This window comes from Dipodomys spectabilis, unplaced genomic scaffold, assembly GCF_019054845.1.
Source record: "Dipodomys spectabilis isolate Male_0828 unplaced genomic scaffold, ASM1905484v1 ptg000297l, whole genome shotgun sequence".
NCBI classification, from domain to species: domain Eukaryota; kingdom Metazoa; phylum Chordata; class Mammalia; order Rodentia; family Heteromyidae; genus Dipodomys; species Dipodomys spectabilis.
The window spans coordinates 1,867,419-1,890,785 of record NW_024870974.1 but is presented as its reverse complement, the minus strand read 5'-3'; the positions used below and the strand labels follow the sequence as shown (position 1 = coordinate 1,890,785).

The following is a 23,367-nucleotide window of genomic DNA, read 5'->3' as shown; positions in this document are numbered from 1 at the left end:
GGAAGGATTTTTTTTTTTTACAAGATTAGATTTAACAACATGGTACCTTTTTTGTTGTTGTTGTTGTTTTCACTTCACTTTTAGGTTAAAATTTTTTGCATGAAAGTGTTTTCTTCCCACCATATGTCTTTTTCAAGAATGATGCTAATGGCAGTTTCATCAGTTTAATTGTCAGTAATGCAAGAGATGAGAGTATTACTAAAATTCATTATGAAAAGGATCAGTAAACACAACATTCACCCAGACAGTATCTGGTTCATCAGTTACAGGAAACCCTTCAGCTTTGAGACCACATACAAAATTTAAAGTGATGCTAGTCTCCCCAATGTGTCTGAAGTATGTTCCCTTTGACCAGTGTCTTGGGTTTCAGAAGCCTCAGGATCTCTCATGAAGATATGGGTGTAATATAGATTACCATGGTATAATATAGCTCTCTGAATGCGTTTTTTCTACACTGATTAATAGATATCTCAAGGATCTTTACAAAGTATTTGCTCTGTGTATAAACAAGCACCTTTTATCCAGGTTTATTACTTTTTAAAATCTTTATTGCTTTCTTTATGGGCAGTGTCCAAGGTTTCTGAGCTTATGGTTGTAATAATTTTGTAAACTACAATCATTGTCATTAAATGTCCTCTTTTAGTTCATTTGTAAACCCTAAAGTGTTTGATGCTAAAGACTTTGAAGTGGGACAGAGTTGAGTCAAGCTTTGTGGACTTTGCTAGGAGTAAAGAATTTTCATAGAAAGCACTGTAGCATTGTTAGAGGATGATGTCATACGTGTTCAGCCCTAGAGAAGCACTATTTGCAATAGACTGAGCAGACTCAGAATTTCCCAGAAGGTGTGGACTGATGAAAAGGTTGCTCAAGGTTTTGTGGAGAAAAGGTACCCAGCATCTCTGAGATCTTTGAGCTTTGGCATACAGATTCCTTTCTTGTAGAGTTAGTTAGTAAGATGACTGCATTAACTGAGATAGTATTTGGTGTTTAGCAATGGAAGTTCCCTCAATTCCACTTCTCCAGAGCACCAGCTTATTCCATCTATGAATGGCAAAGATGATGTAGGCTTTCTTCATACTTCCAATAGCGTTACACTGTAGGAACTCATTTGAATAAGTGACCTTGGCTTCATATTTATTGTTTTGGGAGACTTGCCACTAAGAGGAGTTTATTTCCTTCCTGTCTTAAAGGTTCAGTCACTATTTTGGTCTTTAATTTTCTTCCACTTTCCAGACTTTTCTCCCACAAATCCACTGTTGCAAGGTTTCTACTAATAAATAGGCTAATAGGCCATTTACCTGAACTAGTCATCTTGCAGCAAGATGGGTTAGATTGCTTTCAATTTAAAGATTGTATGTCAAAAGCCTCTTGTAATAGAATAAGGAAAAACATGAGGAAGTAGAGAGGTGGAGTAGTAAAATAATGTCTAGCCAGTGTCCAGTTCATGACTTGTAATAGGAGGTCAAGTGGAGCATCAACTGTGTCCAAAATTATGGCCTGAAAGGTCAGGTAGGAATGTGTGGATCGAAGGCAAGGAGCTTTAAAAATATATGGGAGAGAGAGCAATGGAAGAAGAGTATTGGAGGACATGTTGCACCGTTGTTGGAGGTTCTTGCAAATTAAGGTAGGAGGTTTGAACTTCATTTGGATCGGAGAAAAGCCAGTGGAGACTGACTGTGTGGTAGGAAATGTTAAAAAGCACTTTGGTTACTACTGTCATGCATTAGAGGGTAGAGAAAGTAGAACAAAAGAAATTCAGAGCATTTTGAAATTTTTCAAACCAAATCATATTTCATGTGTCCTAAGAAAACTCATGTATAGCCAGACACCAGTGGTGCACACTTGTCATCTTAGCTACTGAGGAGGCTGACATAAGGAGGGTGGTGGTTTGAAGCCACCCTGGGCAGAAAAAGTCTTGAAGACTCCAACTCCAAAATAGCTAAAGTGGCAAAGTACCAGTTGAGCATCCAAGCCCAGCAATCTTGCACCCTGAGTTCAAACCCTTGTGCAGTCAAAAAACTAGCAAAAGAAACTAGCAAAAGACACATCACCTGCATTTGTTGCTGTACGTGTTTTTCAGGTGGTAGAGTGCTTGCCTAACAAATGTGAGGCCCTGATTCAAACATCAGTACTGCCAAAGCCAAATTTTAAAATCTCCTAAGTGTGTGTAGAACAGTGATTCTCAGCCTTTTCATTCATTTTTAGTGGCATTCTAAAAAGAATTAGTCTTTAAACATGTACATAGAAAAATGGAAGTTTCCGGACAATATATATTTGATCCCCTTCTAAAGCCTTTAAAAGGCAAAGTAAAATTGTTCTGCCCTGTCAGCCTCTTTGGGGCCCCCTGAGGTATAGTTCTTACTTGCACTCCTTTGCCTGTGTGTGTGGGGGGGTGGGGGGGGGTGGCAGCATTGTGCATCTTCCCACCTGCTCAATATTCTGTTTGCCTTCATATCAGAATCATACATCTTTAGTTGTAGCTAATGTAATTTTGTTTACTGATCAGCCTTTGGCAGAGGATGCGAAAGAGTGCCCGTGTATGCTAAGGCACACCTGTTGAAAGTCGTCTTGTGAAAGAATGAGCTAGCTGGGAAGCAGAACGGATAGGCCCAGATCCCAGGGGGAAGAGCCTTTGCAGTGTTTTTCTGTTCATTGCTGTAACCGATTGCCACATGTTGGAGGCTCAGAACAGTATGGATTTATTAATCGTAGGTTGGAAGTTCAGGTAAGCTAAAACCAAGATTTCTCTATAAGACAGCTTTCCTTTCTGGCAGATCTAGGGCAGCATCATTTTCTTTGCTTTTTTCAGTCTGAGGAGCTCTCCACATTCCTTGGCTCATGGCCACTTCCTCCATGTTCAAAGCCAGCAAGCAACATTGCATCTCGGAAAGTCTTCTATGGTCACATCGCCCTCTGATTCTCTTGTGCCCCCCTTTTCTGCTTTTAAGGAATCTGGGGATTACATTGGGACCACCTGGATAATTGAAGCTATGCTTCTTTAGTAAAGTTCATCTGGTTAATTTCCCTTTGTCATGTGACTTCCCATATTCACAGGTTCCAGAGATTAGGTTGTAGATGTATGTTTTTTTAAAAATGTTTTTTATTGTAAAATAGTGTACAGAGGGGGTTACAGTTACATGGGTAAGGTTATAGATGTATGTCTTCTATTGACCATGTTAAAGAATTTAAATTTTTCTTAATGGTAAGAGAAACCATTGGAAAGCTTTATCAGATTTGCTTTTCAGGAAAATTACTCTGTTTATGTTTGGCATAGCTGTTGTCCAAAAAAATTATGTCATATAATTCAATTTACTAGGTCATTCACAACAATTTTTTCCCACAGATGCTTTAAAAATCCCTTTTCGTTTAGATGGAAGTGTTTCAAAAATAGTATGGAAAGTATAATACCTTTCCCTCAGCATTAATATTAATAGCTTATAAAATGATGATGCATTAGACGACTTATCAAAACCAGGAAATTAAAATTGGTAAAATACAATTAACTATGCTACTGATCATTTATTTCTTAAATTTCATTTCATCGGTTTTTCTACTGTTTTGTTTTTTTTTGTTGTGGGATCTAGTTCAAGATGTCATGTTACATTTAGTTATCTTGTTTCTTGTTCTTAGTCTGTGACAACTTCTTATTCTGTTTTTTTTTTTCTTGTTTTTCTGATCTAGACATTTGAATAGTGGGTAGATATTTTGTTTTCAGTTCCTCATTTTGGATTTCTGATGCTTTCTCATGATTAGATTGGAGGATAGGAAGAATATACAGGTAAAATACCCGAGTTTACATGATATCAGTTTCTTTTATTGCTACTCATGTTAACCTTAACTTAAAGTGGGTCTTAGCTCAGGCTGCTATAACAACGACAACAATAAAACCCATATAGCTAGCTGGGCACTGATGGTTCACACCTGTAATTCTAGCTACTCAGGAGGCTGAGATCTGAGTTTCAAGGTTCAAAGCCAGCATGGGCTGGAAAGTCCGTAAGACTCTTACCTCCAGTAACCACCTGAAAAACCTGGAGTGGCACTGTGGCTCAGTGGTAGGGCCCTAGCCTTGACCTGAAGAGCTGAGGCCCAGGCCCAGAGTTCAAGCCTTATGACCGACAAAAACAAAAAAATCTCCCATACATTGGGTAGCTAAGCAGCCTACATTTACTTTCTCAAAGTTCTGGAACTTGGAAGTCTGAGGTCAGAGGAAGGCTTTCTTTTACATTGTTGCTATGTGCTGACTTGGCCTTTCAACTTGGTATGTGTGCATAGGGAGATCTTTTGTCTTGTAAGGCCATTACCTCCATCATGATGCTCAGGCCCTAACCTAAACCTAATTACCTCCAAAGACTTTTATTTAGCTCCTGATATCAAAGTGGGTGCTGGGGCTTCAACACAAGAATTCTAAGTGGGGAGGGGGGGTCTTGGAGAGGAATAGCTATAAACATTCAGTCCATCACAGAGTGTGTTTAGCAAATTCCTCCACTATGAAGGTGGTTTTTTCCTTTTATTACTGTGTAGTTAGAGTGACTTCCTTAGCTCCAGTATAGCTTCAGAAGAAGAGGAATTAAGCCCCTGCTCTTGGAATGAGATGTATTAAGTAATGTTCTTTGTACATGTTAAAATTATCACACTAGGGCTGGGAAGATGGCTCAGTGGTAGAGCGCTTGCCTTGCATGCCTGAGGCCCTGGGTTCGATTCCTCAGCACCACATAAGCAAAAAGAAAAAAGCCGGAGTGGCGCTGTGGCTCAAGTGGTAGAGCGCTAGCCTTGAGCTGAAGAGCTGAGGGACAGCGCCCAGGCCCAGAGTTCAGGCCCCACGTCCGGACCCAAAAAAAAAAAAAAGTTATCACACTAGTTAATAACTGTTCTTGAGAAAATAGATGTTATTCTATCCTACTTCTTCTTAAAATTTCACTAATTTTTGCTATCCCCTAATGATACTTACAGCAGGTATTACTATGGAATTCTAATGGTGAATTTCCTCTGAATTCATTATTTGGAATTTTTCTCTACGGAAGGCTTTGACTGTTAATTCCCCTTTAAAATTTAGTCACTCATATTATTATGAACTAAAATATTTTATTCTTTGAATTCTAATTGAATTACATTTACTTATGTCTACATTATTTCCACTTTGACAACAGCCTTTTCAGACTGGCATCTGCATCTGTTTTCACCATTCTTTTTCATTGTCTTGTGGACATGTGATTCTGTAAATCAAGGGGGTTTTATCTCCTTTCTGGTCTGTGGCTATTTTTTTCTTAGCTTGATGGAGTAAATATTTTGTTTTATAGCAGTGGAGAAAGAGGGTATCTCCTCATTTTCTTTAGCTTTAGGAAGCATTCTCTCTCTTATTATTAAGGATGATGTTTGCTGTAGGATTTAATAATTATTCCATATTAGATCAAGATCATTTCCTTCTAGGGGATATACCGAGTGCTTACCTAGCATCTGAACTCCTTGTGTTTGATATGCAGCATCTCAAAAAGAAAAAGGAAAAAAAGTTCCTTCTAGTCTTACTTCATTAGGAGGCTTTTAAAAAATTATTACTAATGGATATTAGGTTTTACCTAATGTATTCTTGTTTTCTAGCATCTATTGATGTAATTATATGGATTAAGTCTATTACTAGAATTACATTTGATGGATTCTATTGTTGAAATGGCCTTACATTTCTGGTGTGAACAGGTTTGCCAATAATGTATTTTTTTGGTATACTCTGCTGTATTCTACTTACTTATATTTTTATTCACACAAAAAAAAGATTGCAACTAAGTTAATAATCACTTTTCCTCAAGATAATCTTCATATATAAGCATGTAATACAAGTGCTTGTGCTTCATGCTATTCCTATTTTTATTAGAAAACTTTACTCCAGGTTGAGATATAATAAAATTAGTAAATTTTTCTCTGTAAAGTAGGACATTTGTGACAATGGGTATTTCCCCTGTGATTGCATGTGGTGAAGAGTAGGATAATCACAGTGTTGCTTGGTGCCACTGCTTCCGTTTGTAGCGCAGGTGTAGCATTTGCTTTCTTATCCTTAATACAAATGTCAACTCATCTGTCTGTCATGAAGGTAGTTTTTAACTTTCCTGCTTCCAGCTCACGCCTAAGTGCTGAGATGATAGGTATGTGTCACCATGACCCATTTAATAGTTGAGTTTAAAGCACAAACCAGTTTTTTTTGTTGTTGTTGTTTTGTTTTTTGGTTTTTTTTTGGTTCGGGTCATGGGCCTGAACTCTAGGCCTGGGCACTGTCCCTCAGCTCTTCAGCTCAAGGCTTGCGCTCTACCACTTGAGCCACAGTGCCACTTCCGGCTTTTTTCTTTTTGCTAATGTGGTACTGAGGAATCAAACTCAGGGCCTCAGGCATGCAAGGCAAGCGCTCTACCACTGAGCCACCTTCCCAGCCCAGCACAAACCAGTTTTACTGCTAGATGACTTACAAAGATTCATCATAGAAATTGACCACTTTAATTTTCAGTTTACCTTCTGAAATAAATATCAGTGAGGATTCAGTAATTAATGTTACCTCCAATGAAATTCATGTATAATTTTATTTATTTTTTATTTATTTGTCGGTCATGGGGCTTGAACTCTGGTCCTGGGTGCTGTCCCTCAGCTCTTCAGCTCAAGGCTAGCGGCTCTACCACTTGAGCCACAGCACCACTTCCGATTTTCTGGTGGTATTAGAGTTAAGAGTCTCATGGATGTTCCTGCAGAGGCTGGTGATCTCAGCCTTCTGAGTAGCTAGGATTATGGGTGTGAGCCACCAGCATCCAACTACATGTACTTTTTGTTGTTGTTGGTATTGGGAGCTGAACTCTGGGTCCAGGCATTGTTCCTCAGCTCTTCAGCTCAAGGCTAGCACCCTACCACTTGAGCCACAGTGCCACTTCTAGCTTTTTTCTGCTTATGTGGTGCTAAGGAATAGAACCCAGGGCCTCATGCATGCAAGGCAAGCACTCTACCACTGAGCCACCTTCCCAGCCCCCTGCATGTACATTTTTAAAGTGAGGATTTATATATCTAATATGAAAGGATACCCAGTATATTTTAAGTAATACAAGCAAAGAAGTTTGTCATGGTTCTGTTTGTAGTTTTTTTGTTTTTTGGGGGGGTATTTTCTGAGATTTATTAGTTTTCTATCAGGTAATTTTATAGCTTCAGGATCTTCCCCTCAAAATTAAGATCCCATCTCCCTCCTCCCCCCAAAGTTTAGAACTGGATCACTTGGCCCTTTCTCTTCTTATCTCCTCCCAGTTCAAAATGTTTGCATCTCTTAATGGTCAGCATCCTCTTGGATCTGCAGTTAGGCTCAACACATTCAAGCCTCAGCACAATCTTCTTGGTGGTTTTAGCCTTCTTTTGGAATATTGGCTTGGTCTGCCCACCATAGCCGCTTTGCTTCCGATCATAGCGCCTCTTCCCTTGGGCATACAGAGAATCTTTGCCCTTCTTGTACTGGGTCACTTTGTGTGGCTGATGCTTGCCACATTTCTTACAGAAAGTCCTTCTGGTTTTGGGTACGTTGACCATCTTTGTAGTAGAGCTGTCGGGAGACTCGGAGACCACGACACACGCCTCACGCAGCTCTGAGGAAAAGTGTAGTTTTTTTTTTTTTAATGAAATGTTATGTATACACTAAGACTCTACTGAGTTTGAAGGATGCTCGCAAACTCACCCCTGTAATAGTTGGCAGGCCTGTTTTATCTTTGTTGGCCAGAGAATTCCTTTGCTCATGACATTGCCTTTTCCCGAAAGTTCTTCATAATGTAGCTTATTTCTTCCTGAGTGGTCTTGAGAGAAAGAGCCAGAACCGAAGACTAGGCAAATCTTAGAAGTGACGTGTCATCTGCTGTTGGTCATACAGGTCATCCTGGTCCATGAGGGAGAGATATGTGTTTGAATATCGAAGGTTGGGGGCTCTTTAGGGACCAACTTGAAGGTTAGCTTCAACAGAAGGTCTATGATAATGTGTTTCTTTTGTAATAAATTGATGGTATGAGAAGAAAGTTTGAATTTGGTCAGTATTTAGATAGTAACTATTTACAAATTTATGTTTATTCATACCCGTAAATACTTGCTCCTTTGTTCTTCAGGTCCAGCACAGAGTCAAATGCAGGTTCCCTCTGGGTATGGATTGCATCATCAGAACTATCTTCCCCCCTCAGGACATTACTCTCAAGAACCTGGAAAAATGACCTCAATGCCATTGGATAACCAGTGTAATGATTACTACTCTGGTCTGTATACAGTACCAACACAAAATGTGGTGACTCCAAGCACAGCCAACCAACCAGGAACACAGCAAATGTATGGCAGGGGTCCTTCTGCCCCTCATGTTGTGGGATCCGCTCCAGGATCTTTCCAAGGTGCTGCATCATCAGCATCCCATTTGCATACGAGTGCCTCCCAGTTATACTCTTTTGTGAATCACTACAATAGCCCAGCCATGTACTCTGCCAACTCGTCTGTTGCTTCTCAGGGATTTCCCTCTACTTGTGGTCATTATACTATGGCAACTGTTTCTAATGCTGTGTATCCTAGTGTTTCATATCCTTCTCTGCCTGCTGGTGATCCATATGGGCAAATGTTTACCTCACAGAATGCTCCAGCTGTCAGGCCAGTTAAAGATAATTCATTTTCTGGCCAAAATCCAGCTCTCAGCCATCCGTCACCACTTCCTCCTCCTCCACAACACCACCATCAGCAGCAGAATCTCTCACGATATAATACGCTACCATGGGCAGTTCCAGGCCTTCCATCAACCCAAGACAATCTCATCCAAAACCACATGGGATCTCTGGCTTCACCCAACAACAACCCAACAAGTACCGGTAGGTTGCCAAAACACTGTTGAAAATCAGTGCATCTCCAAATCAGGTGTTTACTTATATGAAGGTTAAAGATGAATTTGCCTAATAGAAAAAGTAAAAAGTAGTTCACCAGAGCAGTATATTTGCGATTTTAGTTGAGATATTTTATGGCATATCTCTGAACTCCAACTCCCTCCCCCAACTCACAATTTGCCACCTGACCATCTGCCCTGTATAGCTTATTCCTGGTCATGATGGGGTTCTTAGTGAATGCTAATGGATTTATACCTCTACTATATTGGTATTAGTGTGAATTTGGTATAGGGCAAATTGGAGGGGTCCATTTTGAGGGAAATGCCAGGGTGGCACATTCTTTTTCCTTCTAGGTTAGCTGGGTCCATCCAGAACCTTAGAAAAGTAAAGACCTACAACATTACAATGGTTTCTCTAGGGTGCCTCCTACACATAAAAACTGCTTTGTTGTTCTCAAATTGGCAATTTAGGATACAGGATAAAGAAGATGGAAATAAAGTACATAAAGGATATCATGGTGGTTAGCCTTTCTGAACTTCCTAAACCAAAGATGTAGTTAAATGACTTAGTTTTAAAATTATAGTACATATGTAAAAATATATGTGTGTAAATTTGTTATATATTATAAATATATAGATATAGAGAGAGTGTGTGTTTGTTTGTGTGTGTGTGTGTGTGTGTATGTGTATGTATGTATGTGCACGTGCATGCTGGTTCTGGTACCTGAACTCAGGGCTTGGATGCTGCCCCTGAGCTTTTGTGCTCAAGACTACATTGAGCCATTTAAGCCACAGCTCCACTTCCAGCTTTCTGGTGGCTAATAAGAGATGAGTCTCACAGACTTTAGGCTGGCTTCGAACCTTGATCCCCACATGTCAGCCTCCCAAGTAGCTAAGATTACAGGCATGAGTCACTGGCATTCAGCAATGTTTACTTTTATAGAAATTATAAAGGAATACTCTTTGGAGAGGCTGTCCAGAGGCCTAATACTTATATATTATCATATATGAGGAAGTGAATTATACGTAATTTACAAAGAACTAAAGAGCTACTAGGAACTATCTACAGACTATTTTAATATTAAAAACAGACAAAAGACTTATTCTTTGTGATTTCTATCTTTATCCCTTAAACTACAGCAGTTTCTTCTGTCCAATTCCTTTTGGGAAAGAACCAATTCCTTTTTGATTGGCATGCTTTTCTGGTTCTTACTGTTGGTACATTTGCCTTCATCCGACAAATACTTAGAAGCCTACTTTGTGCCAAGATTCATCTAGTGTTGAGAGATTAAAGAGTAAGAGGCTTGATTCTTATCGATACACGCTCCGCAGCCCATCTCTGTGGAGGCAGACATCTACACAAATGTGAATGGATAGAGTTGCCATTATTTGAGTGTCATGAAGCAAGGATCTATGGTGCTTTTAGAGCTTACTTCAGGTATATTTGACCTGTTAATCATGAAGCTTAGTCTGAAGTTAGTCATAAAGCTTAGGGCAGTTTTGTCTGAGAAAGTGATAGTTTGGCTACAAGATGGAAGATGAATTCTCCATATATAAAAGAAATTATAGGTAAATTATTTAAATTCAGGAAGGCAAAACTTAAGAGAAAATATAGAAGCCTGTCTCAAAAGAGAGTAGTAGAGAAGGAATTCTTAACATATCTGGTGCTAGTCATGAAAGGTAAGCATGATAAACTTGAGTAATTTCTAAAAAAATAAACTTTTCATAATGTGAAGATATAACCATGAGATCCTCCCTTGTGTAAGCAAGTTTTTCATAATTGAAAGACAGCTTAAACTGAAAGGACATTTGATGTGTGAAATAGTTATTCCTGTATTTTTCTCACTTGGTGGTATTTTCCATATTAATTTGTTACTTGTGTATATGGAAAATTACATTTTTTCCCCCCATTTCTCAGCTTGTCTTTTTTGAGATGGAGTCTCATGAAATTTTCACAAGTCTGGCCTTAGACTGTGATCCTCTGGATCTCAGCCTCCCAAGTCGCTAAGATTACAGTTATAAGCCTCCATACCTAGAGCTTCAGATTGATAGGCATTTGAAAGTCTAACAATACTAAGGCATCCTGAAGGTGTGAAATAACTGGAAACTTTAGCACTGTTGTAGGAAGGTATAGTGAATTATTAGTTAGGAAACTGACCTTAGAGGAATAAAATCTTAAAATACATATCTTAAAATACTGTTGTTTCACTTCTAAATATTCTGGGAAAAATATCCTTTTTTTAAAGTAAGTTTTTTGCCTCTTCCTTTGTTTCCCCTTACCATCCCTGCCCTCCCATTCTCCCACCAAAGTTGTAAAGTTTGTTTTTCAACATAGCATTTTGTACATTTATTGTTGCGATGGGTCCACCTGTATCCCTATTTAAACAATTTGTTTTTTCCCTTCTGCTCCCCAAATTATACCAACATCAAATACAGTGAAAACAGAGGTTATACCGTGGGGGAGGGACATACAAAGCAACAACAAAAAAAATCACCTTATAAATATGAAACAATAGCAAGAAAGAAAAACCACTTCAGTCCTTACCTTGGGGCTCATTTCACCTAACATCAACTTATCTGACCATTTCTGCTTGTCTCAGACATATACTAGTTATTACAAATAAGAGAAACCATGGGACCTATGTTTCTTTGGGCCTGGCTTACTTCAATCACTTAATAGAATTTTTCCCAAGTCTTTCCATTTCCTAACAAATGGGACAATGGAAAAATATCCTTTTAAAACTTTATGCATATGAGTTACTCAGAATCTTACTAAAAGGTAGGTTGATTCACTGGGTCTGTTAGGCCTGGCTGAAGAGTCTGCAGAGTCTACATGTCTAGCGAGTTTCCATATGAGGTGTTATCTCGTAGACTACACTGAGCAAGGAGACCCAAGAGAGCACTGTTTGCTATTTTGTATGTGTGGCACTGTGGCAAATAACATTTATTTGTGATACTGGGCTAAATAGGCTATATAATCTCTCTGTGGACCAAAGGCCTCATTTCCTTCAGCGTGATCCCAGGGCTAGAGGATTCTGTATTCTAGCTACATACTTCCACTTAACCTTTAGCACATACATTGTGAAACTGCCCTAGGAAACTCACGTCTTCACCAGGGAGGAATTCCCAAGTAAGGCAAAGAAAATCTTCCTAAAGACTACTTTCCACCTCCTTCCCCCATCTGCTTTATGTGTTCACTATGTCAACACTATGTGTTGACATACACACACACACACACACACACACACATATATATATATATATATATATATATATATATATACATACACATACATACATATATACATACATCTCCCATATTGGTGTGTGTATGTGCATATGTACAAATGTCCATATGATCATGTCTGTTTATATAATATGGTCCCTATTGATCACTGTTCTTTACTATAGGTTTTTCAGGGATCTCTTCATTGGATAATTTTAAAGGTGATCCTATAGGTCAATGTTTTTATAACTACAGGCAAAATATTTGCTAATTTGAAGTATCTCAAAGGCTACTGTGAATCAAATATACTTTATTTAAGACATCCAACCTAGTGTTATGGTGAAGCCCTTTTTAAAAAAAAAAAAAAATAAGGAATTTAGTTAAAACCACCATATGACAGGTAGCAGTTTACCATGTTCCAAAAAAAAAAAATTGCAGCTGGTAGTTCAACAGATACTTTTTGTAATTCAGAAGTCATGTTACTATAGTCAAGTAATCTCACTTATCTCCTTGCCTGACACGCCGTCGCATAATACAACAGTTAATGGTAATGGTCATTGTGTTCATTGTCTAATAAGGTGAGGAGGTTTATGAGATACTTTAGAAAAACTGTCACTAAAAATTGGAACGTGGGCTAGAGGTATGGCTAAGCAGTATCACACCATCCTAGCAAACATGTGGCCCTTAGTAAAACTCTAGTATCACCACAAACATGATAGGTAGGTATGGGTGTACTAGTCAAGAGGTAGAGCAAGAACAAGGCTTTGGGTTCAACTCCCAGTAGCACTCCCCCCAAACATAGGTAGATAGATACATACATAGATACATAGACAGATACATACTTGGAGAATAGGATTTCTAGGTTTTTTTTTTGTAAAAGCATTTCTTTAGACTACATTTTTTTTTTTTTTTTTCTCGTCAGTTGTGGGGCTTGAACACAGGGTCTGGGCACTGTCCCTAAGCTCTTTTGCTCAAGACTAGCACTCTAGCCACAGCACCACTTCCAGTTTTTGAGTTGTTAACTAATTGAAGGTAAGAGTCTCAGGAGGACTTTCCTCCCCTGGCAGGCTTAAGCCTCAATCCTCAAATCTCTGCCTCCTGAGTAGGATTATAGATGTGAGACAGTAGTGCCCCGCTAGACTGCCTTTTTTCCTAGGTGAAACACATGCATGGAATGCTGAAGTTTTCTATAAAATTTTAAATAAGTTGCATTTTTTCATAAGTCTGTTTTAATGTTCTTCACATTTGTTGCTGTGGATGAATAATCCTGTCTTCAGTTGCAGATTCTCTGTCTGGTCCGGGTATGCCTCCCAAGTCCAGCTCAGTAGCTCCCCCTGTTCTGCCAGGAGTCCCATCAACAAGAATGCCTCCTGCTGCAAAGCACCCGGCCGAGCCCATGGCCTCTGTCACACAGCCCTCAGAGCTGTTCCAGCAGAAAGGTATTGGAGAAATTTGTTGTTTGACACACACATATACACGTATGTACACATACACACCAGTAGCTGATTTGAAAAAGCATACTGTGTAACCCTTATCTAAGAAAATGTGAGAAGATTAATTTATGATCTCAATTCAACTGTGACTGTGCCTATTTATGTTTTAATTTCCAGTGTCTTTTTATGATTATTTTACTAAGTTACAATTATAGCTTACCATTTTGTATTTCGCTTTTACATTTATTAAACTATACAGTTTTTATGTATGCAGTTTTTTTCACCATTTTTCATGACAAAATCCTTTGTGTTGATGTATTATGATTTACTTATCCATCCCTTGTGAGCCATTTCTTTTTTTTGTTCTTGTTATTGAAGGTTATTAAAGGTTATTTTTAGAGATAAGGCAACTGAGATCTCCTTACTTAGTGAATCTTATGGTGTTCAATGATTTCTGTACTTGTCATTATTATTAGTGAAAAATAAACTTTGAGGAGTGAAAATGAAATTATAACCCACACTATTGCATGGTTGCAGACCAAAGTTGACTCATTTATTACTCACTTATTATTTATTATTACTCATTTATTATAAGTAAGTGACCAGTGATGAAAATGTGTTGTTTTGTTCCTATTTCTCTACATTGTCTTGCCTTTCAGAAGTATTCTTGGTTAATTTCTATCTGGCTAAAATTCCAGCATATTTATGTACTGTATTTCATTGGATCTGAAATAGCTGAACTGTTTTCAGGAATCTTCAGTATCTGCAGAGCAACTATTGAAATATATTAAGAACATTTCTTTGAAATTGAGCTTGAAGAACACTTCCATTATATTCTGAAAGTCAGGAAAGGAAACAGCATTGGAACATGTTAGGCTGATTTCACTGCTTGTATGTGCTGAATGTTGATGTGGTCAGCAGAGACCTTTCTGTCAATTGACCAGTTTACACATTGTAAACTTTCTTATTTTTAATTTTATTAAGTTAGCATACATTGATTGTACAAGAGGGATTTCATTGAGACATTTCTATACATGCTTTCAATGTGTACCCATCAAACGTACCGCCTTACTGCTTTCATTACTCTCCCTTACCATCCTCCCCTCTTAAAATAATTGCAGCAGATCTCATTGTTCTATTCTCATACCTGCAGATAAACTTCTTTGATTATATTCATCCTCATTCACCATCTTCATTAGCTCTAGCTCTCCTACTCCTGATAGTACTCACGCCCACAACGAAGCCTATTTTACTTTCCTGTCATTCTTTTTGAATTGTACCATGGGGTTACAGTTTCACCATGATGTTTCTAACGTGCATATATTTTGTTAAGAATAGCCCTCTACTGCATTATCTTTCTCCACCTTTCCAATAGGTTTTTTATTTTTTATTTTTATTTTTTGCCAGTCGTGGGGCCTGAACTCTGGGCCTTGGCGTTGTCCCTCAGCTCTTCGGCTCAAGGCTGGTGCTCTACCACTTAAGCCACAGTGCCACTTGCGACTTTTTCTGCTTATGTGCTGCTGAGGAATCAAACCCAGGGCCTCATGCATGCAAGGCAAGCGCTCTACCACTGAGTACCTTCCCAGCCCAGGTTTTTAAATTTTTTATTGACCACTAGTTTTCATTGAGATTCCTTATGTCATCATCATATATAATTGTAAAATTTTGAAATTCTTTACCCTCCATCTTTTTCCCTTCCTTCTATCCCTCTAAAGACTTCTACAATTAGAATTATTTTCTTTGTGTGTGTGTGTATGTGTGTATTTTAGGTGTTTCAGTGTATATATATGAATATACAGGTTTATAAATAAGTTTTTTTAGGTCTAGTTTCTACTTATAGCAAAAGTATTTGCCTCTTTGAAATTATACTTCTTTCCTATTGCTCATTTACTAATCTATTCATGTATTAGAATTTATTCATGTATTAGGGTTTATTCTTTCTTGTATTTTCCTGGTTTTTATTTTCTTTTTTCATGGATAGGATTCCCTAAGTACCTTTTTTTTGTGTGTGTGTGGTCATGGAGCTTGAACTGTGGGCCTGGGCGCTGTCCTTGAGCTCTTTTGCTCAAGGCAAGCACTTTACCATTTGAGCCACAGCCCCACTTCCAGTTTTCTGGTGGTTAATTGAAGATAAGAGTCTCATAGATGTTCCTGTCCGGGCTGGCTTTGAACCATGATCCTCAGATCTCAGCCTCTTGAGTAGCTAGGATTACAGGCGTTAGCCACCAGTGCCCAGTTCCTAAGTATCTTTTTGTAGTGCTGGTTTAGTAGTAATGAATTCCTTAGCCTTTTTTTGTTTTGTTTTGTTTTGGCGCCAATTCCAGAACTTGAACTCAGGGCTGGAGAACTGCTTTTTTGCTCAAAGCTTATACTCTACCACTTGAGCCATAGCTCTGCTTCTAGCTTTTTGGTGGTTAATTGGAGATACTTTCCCAGACTTTCCTGCTCTGGCCGTTTTTTTTTTTTTTTGTTTGTTTGTTTGTTTGTTTGTTTTTGTTTTTGTCTTTTTTGGTCAGTCGTGGGCCTTGAACTCTGGGACTGAGTGCTGTCCCTCAGCTCTTCAGCTCAAGGCTAGCGCTCTAGCGCTTGAGCTACAGTGTCACTTCCAGTTTTCTGGTGGTTTATTGGAGATAAGAGTTTCCCAGCTTTCCTGCTCCGGCTGGCTTTGAACTAAGATCCTCAGATCTCAGCCTCCTGAGTAGCTAGGATTACAGGCGTGAGCCACTGGCACCTGTCAGCCCTAGCTGGCTTTGAACTGTGATTCTCAGATTTCAACCTCCTGATTAGCTAAGATTACAAGTTTAAGCTACCAGTTCTGGCTTTCTAAGCTTTTACCCCTGTTATGAAGGAATGAAGGATAGTTTTACTGGGGGTACACTAATTTAGACTGACAGTTTTGGGGTTTTTTTTGGGGGGGAGGTGGCTTGAATTAGGTCCTTACATGTCCTCCTTATGTTCAGAGTTTGTGCTGAGAAATCTGTTATTCTAATGGGTTTGCCCTTGTATAGAACATGTGTCTTTTCTTTTTCAACTTTAAGTATCTTCCTTTATTCTAGACACTTAGTATTTTAACTATAATACTTCTAGGGGTGTTTCTTCTCAGATCTTGCCTATTTTATATTTTGTATGCTTCCTCATTTGGATAACCCTTTTTTTTTTAAATCAAGGTTGGAAAGTTTTCTGCTACTAATGTATTGAATATGTTCTCTGTCTTTACTTTGTATCTCTTTCCTTTCTACACTTATAATTTGATCATGTGTGTGTGTGTGTGTGTGTGTGTGTGTGTGTGTGTGTGTGTGTGTGGGTGTGTGTGCGTGGAGCGCTGCTCTTGTAGCTTGAACTCATAGCCTGGATATTGTCCCTGAACTAAAAATCTCAAGGCCAGTACTCTACCATTTAAGCCACAGCTGCATTTCCAGCTTTTGTTGGTAGTTAGTTGGAGATAAGTATCAGACTTTTGTGGCCAGGCTAACTTTGAACCATGATCCTCATATCTCTGACTCCTTAGTAGTAGATTACAGGCATGAGCCCCTGGCACCTGACTAGATTTGGTCTTTTAATGCAGCCTGAAAGGTTTTATAAATTCAATTAATATTTTCCTAGTATTATTTTCAATACCTATTAATTTCCCAAGCCATTCCTGGTAAGTAGTCCTTCAGTTACAAGCTTTTGGCCTACCACTATAAGACCCTGAAAGTCCGAGTTTTGTTCTTAATGTAATACTGTACTGTCTGTCCTCTTCCTCTCCCTACCCGAGACCTCTTCTTTCTGCTGCAAAGATCCCCAGGCTTACCTACCTCCAGGTAAAAACATTTACTGCTGGTGAAGAGAGGAGATGTCATACCAAAAAAAATACTTGAAAAACTATAATTTGAACATTTTTTGAGATCAACATCTAAAATTGTCAAAAGTTATAGTAATGTCTTGATTATAAACCAGAAGTGTAACATCACTCTTAATTGTTTGTGGTGCTAGGGATTGAACTCAGGGTGTTTCGTGTGTTAGGAAAGCACTGAGCTATATCCCCAGTCTATGTTATTCTTTTAAGTGTATCCATTGACACTGTCATCCTTTAACATTTGTTAACATTTGGAAAGGCTTTTTTCCCCTCTTTTCCTTTTATTTGTAACCTTTTCTGAAAGTAAAATGTCCTGTTGAGCTAGAAATTCTTTAAATACTGTTGTATTTTGCTCCCACACTAACAAATAAATCGAAACTTTAGAACCTATATCTTTATTGTTTATGATGATAAGTTGTTATTACAGAATTTTCTTTTGGCTTGAGCTGTTATTGTAAATACTATACATAATTGGTGAAAATAGCACAAACATCATGGATATGATGCTATTTATATAGAAAGTGTATTTTTAATGAAAGGCTTTTTTTTGTCAGTTCTGGTGTTTGAACTCTGGGCCTGGGTGCTCTCCCTGAGCTCTTTTACTCAAGGGGAGCACTTTATGACTTGAGCCACAGAGCTACTTCCAGTTTTTAGGTGGTTAATTGGAGATAAAGAGTCTCATGGACGTTCCTGCCCGGGCTGGCTTTGAACTGTGATCCTCAGATCTCAGCCTCCTGAGTAACTAGGATTACAGGTGTGAGCCACCAGTGCCCAGCTTGGCTATTATTATTATTATTATTTTGCCTGTCTTGGTCCTTGAACTCAGATCCTGGGCCCTGACTTTGAGCTTCTTTTGCTCAAGGCTAGCACTGTACCACCTGAGTCACAGCACCACTTCCAGCTTTTTCTTACTGAGGAATCAAACCCAGGCCTTCATGTATATTAGGTAAGCACTCTACTACTAAGCCACATTCCCAGCCCATTAAAATGCATTATTCAGTGAGATGAATGGGCTCGCCTCCTTTCTACTAGATATTTATATTTGGATTGGATGTGATTTATTGATTCTAGTTTCCAACTTTATACACCTAATTAATGAGTATTGTCATTCATACAAAGTAAGAATGGTATTAGAAGCATCTAAAGCATACTAAAGCAATCTTACTTTATTTTTTACGTCTTTTTACTCCTCTAAGTCACGTTTCTGAAGTTGTCACTGGTTAGATTTTGTTTTCCAGGTTATAGATGGTTGTGTTATTATCGCTTTGATCTAGCAGTTTAGAACTTAATAAGTGCTTTTGGTTTGTTCATCACCTGAAACAGGTACATCCTGCCTCATTTCCCTTTCATAAAGAAGGAACCTGAAATCTAGAGCACTTATTTTCCTACCCAGAGACCAACAAACTTTCAGGGGATAGGGATGACTTGCACTGACCTTCTCCCTCCAGGAGCTGCTCCTTTTTCCTTTACCAGCTGTCATTCAGAGTTCTATGTTTCTTTACACTACCGCCACTCAGTGCTTAACCATATTCTTCCAGTATTCTAGAGAAAAAAAATGAATATTGGTCATGTGTTACATCAAGGTGTTTTGTCCCTATCACCTTATGGGCAAAAGCAGTTCTCAAAATAGGAGTGAATATACAATCCTGAGTAGTAATAGTTTGCCTCTTGGCAAATTTGTTATTGTTGAAAGGACTCCAAAAGTAGTAAATACAAACTATAACAAAGTGAGAACTTTTTAAAAATTGATTAATGCTGTATTATAACTATAGCAGCTTAATTTTTATACACAACTTATACTTTTGTCATTTACTGAAGGATTGATAGGATTTGTTTTTAACTTGTTTATTTTTGTGGTTCTGGATCACAGCTTTGCAAATGCTGGGTACTCTTCCACTGAACTACAGCCTTCAACCTTGTAGGGTTTTTCTAGTATGTCATGGAAAAATCTAGTAACCCTAGAAAATATTTGATTTTCAAAGAACTAGCAATGCTAAAGTGGACATAACATCATAACCATGTAAACCTAGCACTGAGAAGATGAGGCGGGAGGATGACCAGTTGCAGCCAAACTTGGCTATGTGGTGAAATCTTGTAACTTCTTTGTACAACTACTTAATAATTTTTTAAGCACCATAAAAACTAAACTAAATGAATTAGCATTTCTTAGTCACTAGTCAAGATTGTTGGAAGGTTTTTTTTTCTTCCTCTAGCTAATGATTTTTCTTAGAGATGCATATTAACAATAACTGATACTTGCGTTAATATATTAAAAGAAGACATTTTTAAGGTTCAACCTAATGATAGTGGCTAATAGTGTTTAGTGCAGATGAGGTATCATGTCTAAGCATTTGAAATATATTACTCACTTAAACCTTAAAACCGCTTGAGGTAGTTATCCCTCCATGTTCCATATGATTTATGTGAAGATGAGGAGAGGTTGGTAACTTGGCCAGGACACAACTCTAGAATTAAAATGGAACCTGAGTCCCCATCTTCCCACATGGTTATGTTGCTTTTCTACTCAGTAGTTCTTATTCGCTTCTCACTTTGTTCTCAGGGGATCTTTCAAGAGCAGAAAATTCTTGGACACTAGGGAACAGGTTGGGACCTTTGTAAAGGCAGATTATTATTTAAATAACTTTGTCATTTCTGGTATCACCCTAGTTTTCATATTTTGGAATATAGACTTGCTATATGAGAACCATTCCTCTGTTTAATCTGTGTTACCCGTCTCTCTGAGGTGTGTCCATCATGGGAAAGGTCCATAGGTCTGGAGGCAGGAGGAAGTGTTCGATTTAGTGCCAGAGAGATTTGGGTTCCATGCTTTCTTTGGGAAGTGAAACAGAACGGCTGTTAACACTGGTACTTTTTTTAGGAATGAGAGTATAGAAATTGATACCTGGAAATTGATTTCTGAAAATATAGTTTTTGGGAGGGAACTCTTGAAAGTCTTCTAATAGTTTAGGAAAGGTAATAGTTGTTTAAAACAATTGAATTTTTTTAAAAAAACTAACCTCTACTAGTACTTTTAAGACCAATTTGCTGTATTGCAAACATAGATGCATCCTAGGGATACAGCAAAGGTAACTTTGATTAAGCAGTCCCAGAGGATATGGTCTCCTGGAGCATTCTGCCTAAGGTATCTTTACTAGTAAGTGGTTTAATTGGCATGTCCTTTTTTTAAAATATCATCTCACCCTTGGGGAGATCAAATCCAGTGCTTACACAGGCTGGACGGGTGCTCTGCCACCAAGCAAACTCTCAGTCTTCAGTGGTTTGTAGTTTTTCTTCTCTCCTTTTTCTTTCTCTTCTTTCCTTTTCTTGAGGAAAATGTCTTTTTAACTACTGGGGTCTGTTCATTGCAGAGCTCTTTATCATGTTAGGGTCTATGGAATATTTCTTGGCCTCTTGGTTAACTAGATTCATAGATTGGAAACCCTGCTTATGGCAGAATGAATTAGAATCTAGTATTCTCTCTCCCTTTGATGGTGCTGGTGGTTGTAGGTACTGTATGTACATTTCTACACTGGGTTTCACTATGAGCTCTCTCCTCATATATTTAACCTATGTATTTTTTATAAGTATGCTCTGGCCCAAATAGAGGCACTTTGGGAAGTGCCATTCATGTATTCATAACCATTGGTGTATCCTAGAGTAGCTGAGGCAGTTGTTCGCTGCCTTGTGACCCTAACTCCCTGTTTGCTGCAGTGTGTATCCGCTGCACAAACCTCCAGCAGGGCAGATGAATGTGGAATGATTATTCTGGAGCTTGTACCATTTCTTTGTGGATTAACTGAAGTGTCGTGCTCTTGCCCATTAATACTCCTAAGCTTTTAGCAGAATTTACTTGACAAGTAAAGGTGAAGTAAATTCTGAACTTGAGTTACAGTTGGAGAAAAGCGTATAACATTATTAATGTAGTATATTACCAACCAGAGTATTATCTAAGATGGTACCGTCATAAATATTTGTGTACTGTTTTTTAAGTTTATTCGATGCACTATATAGCTGCTATATAATTTTTTTATCATTGGATAGCCATCTCTTTGCTGTCAATTAAGCATTGGGATGTTTTTATTCAGTAATCTGGAGATAAATCTATTCTAACACCTGTTAGAATAAATGTATGTGTATGCACATACAGGTGTGTATGTATGTATATATTTATGTTAATCTTGTGTTTTGGGTCCTATGATTCATGTCAGCAACCAGTCATATTCAGTCCTGAAGAGTGATTTTCTTCTGAATTTTTTTATACTTTGTGGCCTCCTCTGTCTCAGTACAGCGAACAGAATTTGTTCTTGTTTCATCTTTCTCTCTCTTATATACATGTGCATGTGTATTTTTTTTGTCTTTTTGTGTGTGTATATGCCAGTCCTGGGGGCTATCCCTGAGCTTTTTGTGCTTGAGGCTAGTGCAGAACCACTGGAGTCATAGTTCTACTTCTGACTTTTGGAGATACGAGTCTCATAGATTAACTTCAGCCGTGATTCTTAGTCTCAGTCTCTGAGTAGGGTTACAGACATGAGCCACTGGTGCCTGGCTTCATATGTATGTCTTTTAAAGTGCAGTGCTAATATTATTTGAGCACTTTATTTTAAGTAGGACATGGTGGCATGGACCTGTAATCCCAGGTCCATACTAAGTGGAGGTAAGTGGATCCTAAAGCTCAAGGCCAATATGAGCTACAGAAAGAGATCCTGTGTGTCCCGCCCACCGTCCCTCCTCCCCCCCCCAAAAAAAAAAGCAAAAGAAGAAACAGAAGAGGAAGGAGACTGGCAGGGAGGCAAGGAGGAAGAATGGAGTGGGAGGAAGGAAAAGAAGAAAGGAAGGATCTTTATAATGTTCTTAAAGAATAACTCCTATTAAACTTTTTACTACTGGCTTGTTAAATCATAAAACTTCCTGGTATATTGTTTTACTCTCAGATGAATTTGAGATAACTGCTACATAATCTATATTTTACAAAAATGTTTTAGCAAGGTAGCAGATTTTCCATGCTGTTTTTAGTCATGGTGGGAAGATAAAGCTTCACCCATGTATACTCTAAGATCAGCTTCCTTTTAGGCTGGTTACTCAGTACCAGCTTTTTCTTACAATAGGGATGAGTTTTATTCCTTCACAACGGTAGAGGTTTCCCTGAAAACACAGTGAAGAGTGCGTGGCATGACTGTGTACCTTTGCTGTGTCAGAGCTTCTTCGTGCTTCCAGTGCTAGGAAGCATTTCTGGAAATCTCATTAGGTTTCTTGGGTTTTCTTTATTCTTATTTTCAAAGTAGAACTATAAAATTTTCCTTACAAACATATTCATTCTTATTCATAAAGTCTTTTAATTCTTAAGATTAATTTTATTTTCTCTCTTAATTTTATCTCCAGAGGCTGAGATCTGAGGATCATTGTTCAAAGCCAGCCTGGGCAGGAAACTCCATGAGACTCTTAACTTAATAAACTACTCAAAAAAGCCAGAAGTGGTGCTGTGGCTCAAGTGGTAGAACACTAGCCTTGGACAAGGCCCAGGCCCTAAGTTCAAGCCTTAGGACTGGCAAAAAACAAACAAACAAAAAAACCCGAACTTATGGATGTTAATTTTCTATGTCTTGATTTCACTAGACTAAGTCTCAAAAGTATCCAATCAAGGGGAGTCTTAAACAGTTCCTAGTACCAAAGATGCATATTTTCCACTGAGTCTGTTTGTGTAGGAGCTGATCCACAGGGTGTAGAAGGTCTTACCTCTTTCACACTCCCATATAGGAAATAGGATGTCAGACCTGATTGATAACCACCACTCAGGTGATCCAGCTCTGTAATTGTCACATTTGCAAGGCCACAGTTAATAAGGGTCTTGGATCTTTTGTTTTGTAGGGTGCATTGTGGGCCAGGAATTGTGCTGAATATAGTGTCTGAGTATGTTTTATGTGCTGTATAGATACTGTTTAGTACAAATGACCACTTTCCACCAAGAATGCACAGTACCAGAGGAAATAAACCACAGTGACTCTAGATCAAAGTG

At 38.4% G+C, this 23,367-nt stretch overlaps 2 protein-coding genes across 6 annotated transcripts in view; one reads left to right on the top strand and one right to left on the bottom strand.

Moving 5' to 3' along the window:
* The window catches only part of Sec24b (SEC24 homolog B, COPII coat complex component), a 70,436-nt gene that overhangs the window by 5,644 nt on the left and 41,425 nt on the right, over positions 1-23,367 (top strand). For 4 of the 5 annotated variants that reach the window (XM_042701710.1, XM_042701709.1, XM_042701707.1 and 1 more), the window contains exons 2-3: positions 8,109-8,846; positions 13,361-13,522. In XM_042701710.1, the coding sequence (XP_042557644.1) occupies positions 8,109-8,846; positions 13,361-13,522 (900 nt within the window). The remainder of the gene's footprint in view (positions 1-8,108; positions 8,847-13,360; positions 13,523-23,367) is intronic. The other variant, XM_042701708.1, reaches the window with a different exon arrangement.
* On the bottom strand, positions 7,125-7,609 carry LOC122127135 (60S ribosomal protein L36a-like). Its single transcript, XM_042701711.1, has one exon. It carries the CDS (start codon positions 7,543-7,545, stop codon positions 7,225-7,227), a length of 321 nt encoding a protein of 106 aa, XP_042557645.1. The 5' UTR covers positions 7,546-7,609; the 3' UTR covers positions 7,125-7,224.

Coding starts and splice junctions, on each gene's coding strand:
- LOC122127135 (XM_042701711.1), bottom strand. CDS start 7,545: ATGGTCAACGTACCCAAAACCAGAAGGACTTTCTGTAAGAAATGTGGC.